General features: G+C 37.1%; 1 protein-coding gene and 1 long non-coding RNA gene across 3 annotated transcripts in view; one reads left to right on the top strand and one right to left on the bottom strand.

Annotated features, from left to right (window-relative positions):
• The window catches only part of LOC105686661 (synaptic vesicle membrane protein VAT-1 homolog-like), a 20,563-nt gene extending 8,081 nt beyond the window's left edge, over positions 1 to 12,482 (top strand). The window contains exons 2-7 of the mRNA XM_012401694.3: positions 647 to 776; positions 5,214 to 5,429; positions 8,771 to 8,919; positions 9,008 to 9,167; positions 9,254 to 9,680; positions 9,810 to 12,482. Of these exons, the coding sequence (XP_012257117.2) occupies positions 647 to 776; positions 5,214 to 5,429; positions 8,771 to 8,919; positions 9,008 to 9,167; positions 9,254 to 9,680; positions 9,810 to 9,835 (1,108 nt within the window). The 3' untranslated portion in view covers positions 9,836 to 12,482. The remainder of the gene's footprint in view (positions 1 to 646; positions 777 to 5,213; positions 5,430 to 8,770; positions 8,920 to 9,007; positions 9,168 to 9,253; positions 9,681 to 9,809) is intronic.
• Positions 5,439 to 6,873, bottom strand: LOC125500252. Of its 2 annotated transcripts, XR_007277518.1 has the most exons (5): positions 6,740 to 6,873; positions 6,400 to 6,611; positions 6,242 to 6,329; positions 5,824 to 6,104; positions 5,439 to 5,704 (listed from the first exon to the last, which is right to left on the bottom strand). It is a non-coding gene; the product is annotated as an uncharacterized LOC125500252 (long non-coding RNA). The 2 variants fall into 2 exon arrangements; XR_007277517.1 differs by having other exon boundaries at positions 5,824 to 6,329.
• Positions 12,483 to 13,659: the final 1,177 nt, after the last annotated feature.

Consider the following 13,659-nt stretch of genomic DNA (forward strand, 5'->3'; position numbering starts at 1 on the left):
TCTCATCCTTTGTATAATTCAGATACACCGCAACTGTATCTACACGTATGCCATATCTCTCAACGCATGGATGTGCGCGTGGAATCTGAAAAATTCATATGCCAAACTCGCATGCGAATTTTCATAAGCATACCTGTAATAAGTAGGATAATCAGTAGTAAAACAAAAAAGAAGAAAAATGTCTGCCTATAAAATATGCATAGTATATGTATACAGGATGTTATCTGAATTGTATATATGTAAGGATTTCATGTGTCTGTTGTAAAATTTTTAAACATTCCCGATTAGAGTGCAACGACAACGACAATAACAATAGTAAGAGATCTAATCGTATAATCTTTTGCGGTGCGACTCATTAGACCGTATAATAATTAATTACCTTATCGCCTAGCTGGCGAGAGGAAAGTTGCAGCCACGCAATAATCGCCGTACAACCTGCAATAACGTGTTCCCAGTTTTTATATTTGTTTATGTAAACACCCATGTATTATGGGACCTCAAATTGCCTTTCCTCCTGATTCCGATCCCGATCCTCTTCGATCCCCCGATACGTACCTGTAATTCAGAATTACGTATACCTATTTGGTTTCGTCCATTTTGCTCTTTTCAATTATTGAAGGACCTTTTTTTCTTATCGATGTTCCAGTGGTTTGAATTTCCAAGACTTGATGGCTCGTCAGGGCGCCATAGATTCTCTGCCGAAAACCCCGTTCATCATGGGAGTGGAATGCGCCGGTGATATAGAACAGGTTGGCGAAGGCGTCGAAAACTTCAAGGTACGTTTTTGAAAAAAACAAATATACATGAAATATACGACGTGTATGTAAATAATTGTAAATTTTCTTTCATGAATTTCAATGCGAAAGAATTCCACCCTCGTTACGATACGATTCGAGGATTCGATTACTATGGAAATACAAGTTGTACAGAATTTTCAATCCGATAAAATAAACGAAAAATCGAAAGAACGAATTCGTACACATAAACTCAAGTAAAAAAGCAGAGAAGCAGAGGTATGAGACTTTGAAATTTTTCAAATTTTGAAATTTTAACCGCAGCAATGTGTTTTCTATTCGCGGAGTCTCGTTTCGTTCGGTTTCTATTTTTCACGATCGAAAATATACGCGGTGAAGATTACGCGAGACAATAGCCGGATAGATGTAAAAGTGAAAAAGAGAAAAATCCTTCGAGCAAAAGGGAGAGTACGAGTATTCGGCTGACGTTATTCACGATCAAGTAGCTTTAAGCCTTTCGCACAAAAGCCTCGCGCACCTTAAGTCCGGCAGATATATAAAGGAAATAAAGTGCAAGGGAATCCTCATGGGGGAAAAGATTAACGTCTCTCGTCCTCCAGGGGAAAGAAACCGAGAAAAAAGGGGCTCGGCTCACGTGATGTGCTTTGTAGGTATACCGAAAAAGAATGAAAGATTACTTAAAAGTTTCTCAGAACATTCCCCAATACCGAAGAAATAGTTTTACCAAAATCTTGTTGCAATTCGAGCAACAAATAACAATAAATAGTAAATGTATCCAACAGAGCTTCCGAAAATACCAACTTTTTCATTGGTGATTCACAAACATTTTTCAGGCGACTGGCATTGATTCCCCGCCATTTTGTTACTGCAACAACAGAAACGAAACAATTAATTGCCTATGTATAATCGCTGGTCGAATTTCAATTACAATTAAGATTATCCACGAGGAATAAATTGTAACAACTTTCTGCCGCATATCTTTCTGCAAAGTTGTAATCGCCTCGTAGGTCCCGCCAGGCTGTCTGTCGATATCAAGTGCACCGCAAGTTTGAGGTTGCTGAATCAATTGCTAAGGAAAATTGCATCCTACTTATACATACCCCTGTGAACGTCACGTGTATATCTATACGCGGTCTACGTATACATATGTACAGATTAGTTCGGCTTACAGGTTAAGTTAACTCGCCGACTGCTGCAGTTTTGTGACCGTGAGTCACGTCAATTATTTCGTCGATGCTGCTGCAGTCCGATATACGTATACCATGTATGCATACGTGTGTAAGCGTAGATTATTTAGGTCTGATACTTCTCCATGTCATATACGAATACATACGGTATAATATGGATATCGATATTATACGTACACACATAAAATCTGCACCCGTGCAAACCGTGATCCGTGTAAGACACGCGTGAGCCCCCCCTCCGCTATCGGCGCCAGGAGGTACTACCTGTGCATTATTAATTATAACCTAACCTATAATACATGTACACATCATACACACGCAAAATCGTCGAGACGTATATCATGCACTCTACGGTATACATTTCACAGACGGCGCCGCATTGCTCCCTAACGCTTACAATATGTATACATATAAATTTATATTGCTGCAGTTTTTGCAACTTGTAATGATATACCTTACACACGCAATAATTATAGTCCACCGACATTGCGAATACGAGCGGGTTTGGCGCATGAGGTGCGAAAACTGAATTACTTCAACGTTTTCTTTTTTCTTCTCTTTTCATTCGCAGGTATCCGATTACCGACGATAGATATTAATCGACACGTGAGAAAAAAAAAATGAAGGTTTTATCGAAATTTTGAATTATTTCGCAACGAAAAAGGAAAATAAAAAAAAAAAAACATTCCTGCTTTCGCGTGCATATTTTACGAAATTATTCCTCGTTGGAACGAAAACTGACGATTCACTTTTCACAAACTACGAACATATAATGCGGTGACGGGATAGAGAAACTTTTTTGCGTCCACGCCATTTTGACCGCATTCATTGCACCCCTGTTCGAAAAAAGGGCTCAGCTATTCTCGAACTGACCCACACGCTGAACTGCAGCAGCGGGGGCCCTCGAGAAAACAATAAAATATCGTCTGCAAAAGCATAAGGATGAAAGAATTGGCGATCGAAAACGATCGAAGTCTACGTCGCGTTAGAAAGAAATTATTGAATTTTCGAGTAGACTGATTTCTCGATGTAATGAAAACTGGAGGGTGCCAAAATGATGGCGTGGAAATTATATCGCGCCCTTTGTTGGTCGAATCACTGTAATCTGACTTTGAAAGTTCGTTCCGTTGAATCGGGTGTATGTTATCCTTACGAAATTTTGTCCCTCGTTTCTCTCTATTTATTTTTTCAACAGCTGCTCATCGTCGCTTTGTTTGATTGTGAAAGAGGAAGCCCCTGAAACCGGAAGCCCTTTCTACACGCGGGTTTTACTTGTAGGAAGAATATGAATAAGAAAAAGACAGAAGTCACGAAGTCAAGGGCGAATGAAATGACTGAATATTTCAAGAATCGCGGGACTACCGAAAAGGAACCGCGAAAGAGGAGGGCGAATCGAGTGAAGTCATAAAGCGGTTTTCACCCTGTCCACAACTTTAGTAATCAGTTAAAACTTGAAATCGCGCTCGAGGGTAGCTCGTAAAGTTTTTCGTGGAAAATTTCGCAATACGTGCCGACAGAAATACCTATGGATCCTTCGTTTCGTCGGTATTCCGCACATAGACACACCCGCACACCTGTACGCGTGTACCTACGACGATACTATATACTCTAAGTATATATCAGAGATTGGCAAACCAACCTTGATGCCAAAAGTTGCGATTCGCCCTCGACTTCACTTTCGGGGGTCGTAAAACCACCCGGCAACCCCGGGGGTCGTTTACACGTGCGCCGCGTCCGCAGAGTTCAAAGTTCAGGGTTGTGACCTCGGCGTAGACATTTTGCGCGCCTCGTTCCTGTGTCGCAGAAATAGGCCCTGTGACGTACATACCTATGTATTACTTTGCCATACGTTGTACCTTAGCTACGTAGTCATGGGATGGTATATAGGTATATATTTACAGTGAATTGTTCCGCCCGAGATACGCGCAATACACGACGTAACTACGCACATCGAATTTTCGTCAACTCCGCAATATTTCCCTGGGGTAGGACGGGATGGAAGAACCGTAAAAAAAATGTCATCAAATTTCGGTAGCTTACGTATCGAGGGTCAAGAACGAAATGATCGGCGTAACCCACATTTATTCGGGCTTTTGTGGGCCATCGGGCCGCCAGAGGCGTATCCCTCGAAAGTAAATGAAACTGAAAACCGTGAAAATTAGTTCGAGGAGGAGATGGCCTTTGGAATTCAATTTTTAACATTTTTTACGGAGTCAACCTTTCGTAGGTTGAATTTTCGAAAATCACCATATCACAAATGTCGAAATACATACGTAATCGATGTCCACGTTATACGTTAACGGTGCTGATATAGGGTTGATGCGGGTGTAACTTTTATCGACAACATTTTTCCTCTCTCCCACTTTTCGTCCTTCTTCTTTGCGGTAGCACTGCGTCACATCCATGCTGCAATAAAAGCTTTTTTTTATACGAGCCTCGTCGATTCGTTGCAAATAAGTGGATTATTACACAGCAATATTATACGTAGGTCGATTTTTAATGCCGTGTTTTATTAGGAATTTGATATTCTATTTTATGACTGGCTCGTAAAAATTAATCCGTGATCGTGATCTTGCCAAGCGATAGAAGAGAAAAATAGGAAATATCGTTGAATCAATTATTATTGTATTCGACTGTAAATTGTCATATACTCGAAAATAGAACACCCCATGTATAGCTGTGAAGTAGCTGCTGTCACGAAGAAGCATATCTTCCGAAAAAAGTACTTTACGATACGCTCCTATCTTACGCGCAAACATTTACCCTCCAAATGTCCTCCCTCTAAGAACTTGAGTTTTATGGTTTATTGGGGGAAATAAACCCCCGCAAACACAGCTGATTGTTAAGAAAGGCCTTACAGCCTTAGAGCACACAACTTTGTTAGTTTACCATCGACTTAGCACCCTAACTATACCTAATTATAACATACCTACGTATCCGTAAACGGAGATACCCCACTTCTATTCAACCTGATAATCCACTGGGTCAACATCAAACAAATTTTCCATCCTTTTTCGATTAGGGATCATCAAGGAAGTCCTATTTATATACCATGGGACTTCCTCCCGAACCAGAACATTTCGCATGTCGATAGCATACACGTTTTTCTGCAAAATAAATACAGCGAAGTCAATCGATATTCTTTTCTCCCGATCTTACAGAGCACAGAATTACTTCGAATCATCTACGCTGAAAACAATGGCGCGCAAATATTTCTCTCTCCAATCGTAGGATTGATATATTTTTTGAATGTCTTTTTTTGTGATCGCAGGTCGGTGACAGGGTTGTGGCTCTTCCGGATCACAAGGCGTGGGCTGAATTGGTCGCTGTGCCGGCAACCTCGGTCTTCGCACTTCCTGACGGGATGAGTTACCTAGACGCCACAACGATCACCATGAACTACACCGTGGCTTACATACTTTTGTTCGAACTCGCAAATCTTTCGCCTGGCAAAAGTCTCCTCTTACACAGCGCCGGTGGCGGAGTGGTAGGTGGAAAAATAATATCAACAATAATTTACTCAACATTTTCTCCGAAGTTCTGTGAGACTGTGTCCACATCGTTCAACAGGTATAGACAGAATGTCTGAATACACCTTCCCTCTTTCGGAGATTTACTTTTACTTTTCTTTTGCTCTCACCCTCGACCCCAAATCTATACCGCTCATCCTAATCCTCTAGGTATAACAATTGCCTGGAGTAGATGCGACGAGACGAGGCGAGGTGGAAAGTTGTACCATGCATGAGGCATTCTTTTTCTTGACTGAAAAGATTGAAATTTTTTGCACATTTTCTTTTTTCAATTTATTCCTTTTACCGAAGGATTCGGCGAATTTGGAGATGACATCGACCGAATCGACTTGAAATATGTTCCGTACGTACGCGTTGTATTAGGTGCGACTTTACAATAGGGAACCAAGTACAAACATGAGAAAACGATCTTCGCTTAAGGTTTTCCTGCAGTGATGAAACGGCGTTGTTTGTACCGCTACGTCCAACAACTTCTTATCCATCGTCTCCTTCTCTCCGTCGTTCGTAGTTGTCAGATGAATTTTCTCTCCTTTCTACAAAGAAGGGATGTCATGTGGGGGAGCGGGAGGCTGTAGTCGTTGCTAGGAGACCATCGACCCCTACACGTTTGGACCCCGCCCGTCTACCGAAACCTAAACGCACACGTGCGACTCACACTTTTCGTGCAATGCTCGAAAATTCGAACAACGGATAGATCGTTTTGAATCGATTGATATCTTGAAAACCCAACGACCGGCACTAACGCCTGGATCGTTTCAGAATATCCTACCTATAGTGTACACCTCGTTGATGGATGCGAACGATAATCGGAGATTATTTTCCAACCGTGGTAACCAAATACGACGATCATGTTCGCCCTATATCACAGGATAATTAGATATCTGATTTTCAACGATTCATATGTTATACGGATTAAATGACGCTTACAGGGTGTTCTTTTTTGGCTGCTGCGATTTCTTCTTCCAGCGGTACGGGTGCTCGCAAACTTCGGGTGATAACGTCGAGTGCAGAACACGAGTAATTAACTTCGAATAATAGAACGTTTCTCCCCCTCCTTCGCTGGCTGTCGACGCAGTCAAATCGATCAGTTTGATTAATGCCTGTATTACGAGGAAAGTTTTTCCCTTGCAATTTCGCATCTGAAACGTGCAGTCGCGTTAATCATTCATTATTATTTTTATTTTCATATCCTCTCCGTTGTCACGGGATCTTTCGTTTGAATTTTACTTGAAATATTAGAACTTTGTGGTTTCGACGAAAGACTTACGCGATTATTTTTTGGTATGCTCTCCGTGGGATTGCCAATATTTCTCTCCTTTGCGAAGCTGTGGAGAAATTTCATTTTCTTAATTCAATTTCCACAGCCTCTTTGTGGGTTACCGAGATGGGATGAGATCTGACGTGGGATCAATTTAGCCGTAACGTTGCTGTGGGTGAATTTAATGAAAAAAACTGGGAGAAATTTGACTGAGAAAGAGGCAGGCGCTAACCGCGTCCGGATATCCACTAAGTGTGTCTGAAAAAGGAAAGGAAAGAGAAAAATTAGCGGGAACTGTATGCTTGAAATTAGCGTGCACAGGAAATTTCCGTTTTCTCTACAAAATCCAAACCGCGAAGGATAAAATCAATAGTAATCAATTGAACTGAAGTAACCGAAGAGGGGTGATAATTATTATTACCCAGGGGTTTTCGAGCTAGTCGATCAAAAAGGGCACTCTTGAAATTCGTTGATTGCATTGTATCCCTTGATAATACAGCAGAGTGGCTTGGTTTACCAAAATTAATCTTGGGTAGGTAAATCTGCATTGTTACGACGGGGGGCAAGTTAGATACAGCATTAGATACAAGAAACTTGTATACTATGGTAACCTGCCGAATTTCGAAAGCTAAAGAAATAAAATAATAATGAAGTTAAAGACAATATTACACGCAATTTCTTCAACAATAAGTATCTTTTGGTAGAGATAGGTTGGGGTAGAGACGTATGGCCAGCACCAGTCCTTTATTGTTATTGATTTTATTATTGTCACCGTTATTTACCGCTTGTCTGGCTCTCTGAAGTCGATGGGGTTCTTTTCTGAGGATGAGTTCTGGCTGTGCACGAGATGTTGGGAAACCTATTATCTTCGAATATACCTTATACATATACCTATACGTATACCCAGGACAATAGTGAATGCCATAATGGTGATCGTCTCGACTTTAATTATTTCTCTTTCACCAACAACTCGACTTTTGTATACATCTGTATCGTGACAATTGTTGTGTCCGGAGCTTCTTCTCAACAACTTCCCTAGCTCTCAGTTATTATGCCTGTAGAACGAATTTCTGTTCTGGTAAATTTATACCCAAGGACTGATTATTCGTCATCGATTACTATTATACCCTTGTGTTCATAGAGAACGATTTCAACCCCGTTACCCGTTCCTCGTACTACTCAGACTTTTAAAGGTCACGGTCCATTCCAATCGAATCACACAATTGTCATCTAACGTTAGGTAGCGGGAGAAAATCCAGAAAATTTACCGGCTCTGGCCTGGTTTTCTCCTACTATAAAGTACAGAATTTTCTCATCATTCTCAATCGATCAGTTTAAGTACAAATCTCATGCTACGTAACATTCGGCTCTCTGGTTGTTGAATGATACACAACAAGCTACATGGTTAACACTGTGAGAGAAGAGCCGTTCAAAATACTCCATGAAAATTGACAGCATCTGCTTGCAATAACGTTATCTTATCTGGTCGTAATTCACCGTTAGTTGAGGAATTTTATGTGATCCATAAAAAAATTACTGTAATGTACTATGTACGTTGTGTACGGAAGGCGTAAAAAGTGAGTGACTCAAATTCCACGTGCATTCCTTATTTCGAAGTTGATCAGCCAGAGGAAAGGGATATGAAATTTCCAAGACATCGGAGACTTCAGAGAATTAATTATGAATGCCTTCTTCTGTTCAAACTATACGGTATACGTATATATCGTGCAGGCTTCGTTCTCGAAATCCGTTTTAATGAAACGGTCATTCATACCCAACTGCGAAGAAGATCCCCCATATTTCACTCCTTGGATGTTGCCATGCCCACATCGATGCGTATGGTTATCTTGAATGCACCTAAGATGCGCTTGCAGCGGAATATCACGTTGTATGGTTCACTTGATTTTCAGTGGCTGTTTGTTCAGCGATTAATATGGCAATAAAGAATATTGTCGTGTAATGCAATGATTATAATGTTATGCTTATGAGAACGATACCTTTCATTATTTTTATGTTAATTAATTATTGATCGTTCTCTAGGGTCAAGCAGTCGTCCAGCTGGCAAAAACAGTAAAGGACGTTGTCATCTTCGGGGTGTGCAGTAAGTCTAAACACGAGGCTCTCAAGGAAGCCGGGACCATTGATCATTTGTTGGAACGAGGAGCAGATTACAGCGGAGAAGTTAGAAAGTAAGTTACATTGATTAATCTTTGAGAGCTCGTAATTTTGGACTACCTGCTTCGTGGACTATTGATAATGTGAAATTTTTATTTTCAGAGTTTCTCCAGAAGGTGTTGACATTGTACTCGACTGTTTGTGCGGAGAAGAATGCAACAGGGGATATGCCCTGCTGAAACCGATGGGGAAATATATATTGTACGGTTCCAGCAATGTCGTAACTGGAGAAACTAAGAGCTTATTTTCAGCTGCCCGATACGTGAGTAAAATTATTAACTGACACTCCGATTTATTGGTACTTACAGAAAAACCCTCGTTACCCGTTGTGAAAAATTTTCTTTGCAGTGGTGGCAGGTGGACAAGGTCTCACCCATCAAGCTGTTCGATGAAAACAAATCTCTGTCCGGCTTGAACCTCCGTCATCTGATGTACCAGCACAGAGGACACGCTTTTGTGAGACAGGCTGTCGATCGGGTCTACAGTCTGTGGGCAGAGGGAAAAATAAAGCCTGTCGTTGATTCTACTTGGGCACTTGAAGACGTTCCAGAAGCAATGCAGAAAATGCATGACAGAAAAAATATTGGAAAAATTGTTCTGGATCCCAGCATGGAACCAAAACCAAAGCCGGCCACACCAGCTAAAGGAAAAGCCAAGGAAAAAAAGGCCGCCAGCGTTGAGGAGAAGAAAGCATCGAGCGTTGAATCCGAGGACGGAGATAAGAAAAAGGAACCGGAATTGACTAATGGAACGTCGGAAGATAAATCAGATACTGGTAAAGTGGCTTGATTGTAATAATTTTTCTTATGGCTATTTGACGATTTCAAAACAAAAGAATTAACACTCACCTCTGGCGGCAACTAAGGCGGTATGTTAATTGTAGAGGATTTCTAAAATTTTGCAGATTCCAAGGAAAAAGAATCCAGTTGAATCAGCAGCGTTGGCTGATCCGCGAATCATTAAGACCTGCACGATTATCTGTGAAAAAGTAAGAATAATAATCTCGCAACGTTAGTTTTATCACAGATTAAAAAATAAATAAAATAATAACGATAATAATAATAATAATAAAGTAAATAAAAATATGTCATATTGGGCTGCCAAGTATAATAATGAAATGGATTTGTCAAGCATCGAGCAAATCGTTCTTAATCGATGAATTTCTATCAAATTGAAAAACAAAAATTATATATATTAGAATCAATACGAGCAGCGCCTGATTAAATATACTATTCAATTTTTTTTTTTTAATTCGTGCTGTGCTCTACATTTCTGTAAGATATTAGCTTAAAAAAAGTACCTACGATTTATTTCATAACTTGCAAAAGGAAAAATAATGAAGCAACATCAAACTCCCAACGTTATCTTCAATATCTTTGAAAATATTGCATACGTACAAACATTGATTTATCCTCTATCGAAGAGTTAAACTTCTACATCCAATCGAAAGATTACCATCCGAAAAAGAAAGAGAGAAAAAAAAAAGAAAAATGGAATAATGAAAAACCAAATATCAATTGACGTGGTCCATATTAGTCTCTAACGTAAATATCAATATTATTTTTAATACCTAAATTTTAATTTTTTCATATCCATCTGTAATTTGAATAATAAAATTTTATCGAGGTTTGAATCGCTTGAATTTGAAGGTAAAATGGTGTGAAATATAGAATAATTACACTGTGGCAACATCTACCTTTTTTTGGATATAGATATATATAATAAATTGATTCAAGCTCAAAATGATCAAAGGATATATCAAACACGAAGGAGGTTTGAATAACCGGCATGTATCTTCGATCATAACATCTTTTCGATCTTTGCAGCTCGCAATATATCTACTTATAGTACTGCCACAAAACATTCTACAATGACTTGCTCAGTTTTTATATAAATTTAATTAATCGAAAGATAAATAGATGCAGCTACAGTGTTTTACCTGGGCTACGTTTCAATCCAAATTGTATTTGACTCATTCTCAGATCCTCAAAATCTGCGATCACACATGAGATGAATGAAATATTTCTTCCTTCTTTGCTCTGAACGACATCCTGTTGACCATTATTAATTCTAACGTTGATCAGGATGACTCGAGACAAGAAGAATTGTTGTTCGATACTTCTGATTGGAACTTAGCTCTGAGTATGAATGATTTATTGGAAAAGTTGAAACATAAATGATACTATGTTGGAACTCCTGCAAAAGATACGAAAATAAATGAATGTAAAAATCAATCTAAATAATTATTGGGTGGATATTTTAACTCTCTAAGTCCAACTTTATCTATTTGGCGTTCTTTTAATAAACGGTCTCTTAAATTGACCGGAAGGTTTTAATAACCAACGAATGTTTCAAACTGTCATAAGGGAAAAATCAATAATAATAATGATAATAAACTCACGTGACTATTATCAAATTATGACACGTGACGTGCTAAAATTTAAAAAAATTAAAGGATACAAAACGAATGAAGTTTATCCCAGATTAGGAATTACAATTGAAAGATCAACGTACCGTAAGCGGACGATGATCTCATAAGATCTCTTGATAATAAGCCTGCGTTTGGTTGCGTTTTCTTTTCAAACCTTTTGAAAATTTGAAAAAAAAAAACATTAATTTTATAAATTTACTCTCTTTGTGCACTTACAGATTTGTGCAAGTCAAGTCCAATTAGTGTAAGACTACAACATTAGCTAAAAACAATATTATAACGAAAATTTCACAATACCCACCAAAACTTTTGCTACAAAACATTTCTCGATTATTATCATTAGTTAGTTTATCACAAATATTTGGCAAACAATCACTAACGACGTAACGGCGAGTAGATCATTAGAGAAATATGCCTAATATCTATTCTTATACATCGACTGAATTTAGTTTCTATAACTACTATATGCATATACATATATGGTGCATTTCAATTGAAATATGGTAAATGATTCAACGAAAACTATCAACATTTCGATCTCATCATAGTTTGAAATTGATAAGATTTTTTGTTTTCTATTTTAACCAAAATCATATCCACAATAGATAATACCCAACCTATCAAACGTTTACCGATCAATTGCCTAAAATCTTATGACTATTGAAATGTAAAATATATTTCTACTATGTTTAATAATAACGAAAGTGCATATCTTTACGAGTGAACCTTGGATCAATTTTTCTATAACCTGTCTGGTAAATTTGATACTATAAAATAACGCTTTAATTTTAGAAAAACAAAAAAAAAAATTAATAAAAATCTCTACCAAATTTTTTAATATTCCTATATACTATATAGTTATTATATCAAACAAAACGCTAACGCTAGCAGTAAATATAAATATATATATATATACACACAATATAAATATAACAATTTAGTTTGAGAAAAGCCAAAAAAAATATAAAAAAACATGCAAAAAATACAAAAAAAATCAAATAAATAAAATAATACAAAAAACGTACATACTTGCCAATACACAATAATCGCGCGGCGGCTGCATATTTTGAATGGAAACAAAAAAATAAAATAATTAAGAAATAATAATAATAATATAATGATATAAATAATAATAATAATAATAATAATTAAAAAAAAACAAAACCAATGCACAATGTATATTTTATGTAAGGCTTTAAATGTTTCATGAAATACCTATCTATTATAATACATAATATAATATATCTATATATTTGTATCAACTATCTTCTTTTTAATTTTTAGTTTAAACTAAGGATATAGTGGATGAAAGAGTATTTATAAAAAAAAAAAATTAAAAAAAAAAACGTAAAAAAACAGAGAACAAGAAAGAAAAATAAAGGAAAAGAAAACCATCTTGCACAGCTTGACCATAGTTTTATAATCACGTAGTGCGTTTCGTATGTAATTAATTATTTGGCGCGAAGTACATAGTAGATAGATGTTTGTAACATAAATAAAATTTCAAAAAAAGGAAGAAGAAAAAAATTGGAAAAAAAGGAAGTCAACTACGAATGTAACTCCTATTCTGATGATCTTTTACCTCAGGGTCTGAGGTGTATATAAATTCATCAAGCTTTGTGAACGTTTTATTTTTTTTACCGCTGTATTCTTAGAGGAAGAAAGATGATGACGATGATGGTGATGATGATAATATGATATTATTTTACGAAATATACAGCTAGCTTCAAATTGAACTTGTCGCAAAGGGGGCGAAAACTTAGTATCCGATAAATATTTTTTCATTAACCGAGATAATTTCATATTTTTTCTAAATTATTACTAAGAAAATACGTATTTTAATGTAGTTAATTATCATAAATGAAACTCAGCTGTCAAACGATTATAGTAACAGAGAGAAAGCTCTTTAGTTTTTAATCGAATGTACAATATAATATACATCAATATTATCAATTTTTTTTTTTTTCAACGTCGATCTCTTGCTTCTAATTACAGCAAGTTCGTATCTTTTAACGCCAAACGAGTAAGGAAAGTTGTATAAATTGAATTAAAAAAATTTAGATTTCAGAATTTTTGGCAACGAGGAATATTGTCGTATTCCAATTGATAAAATTAAGTTGCCGAAGATAAAAAGTCTTATTATGTGTAAAGTTATATAAAATAATGAAAAAACTAAAGTGAAATAAAAAGGAGAGAAAAAAAAAGGAAAGAAGTGAAAAATTATCTAGGGAGCTGATGAAATTTTTACTATTACGAAAATTAGGTGTATAACAAATTTTTTTTCTTTTGGGATCTGATTGATTTTTGAAATTATTTTCATCCG

Source organism: Athalia rosae, chromosome 3, assembly GCF_917208135.1.
Source record: "Athalia rosae chromosome 3, iyAthRosa1.1, whole genome shotgun sequence".
In the NCBI taxonomy this organism is placed as follows: domain Eukaryota; kingdom Metazoa; phylum Arthropoda; class Insecta; order Hymenoptera; family Athaliidae; genus Athalia; species Athalia rosae.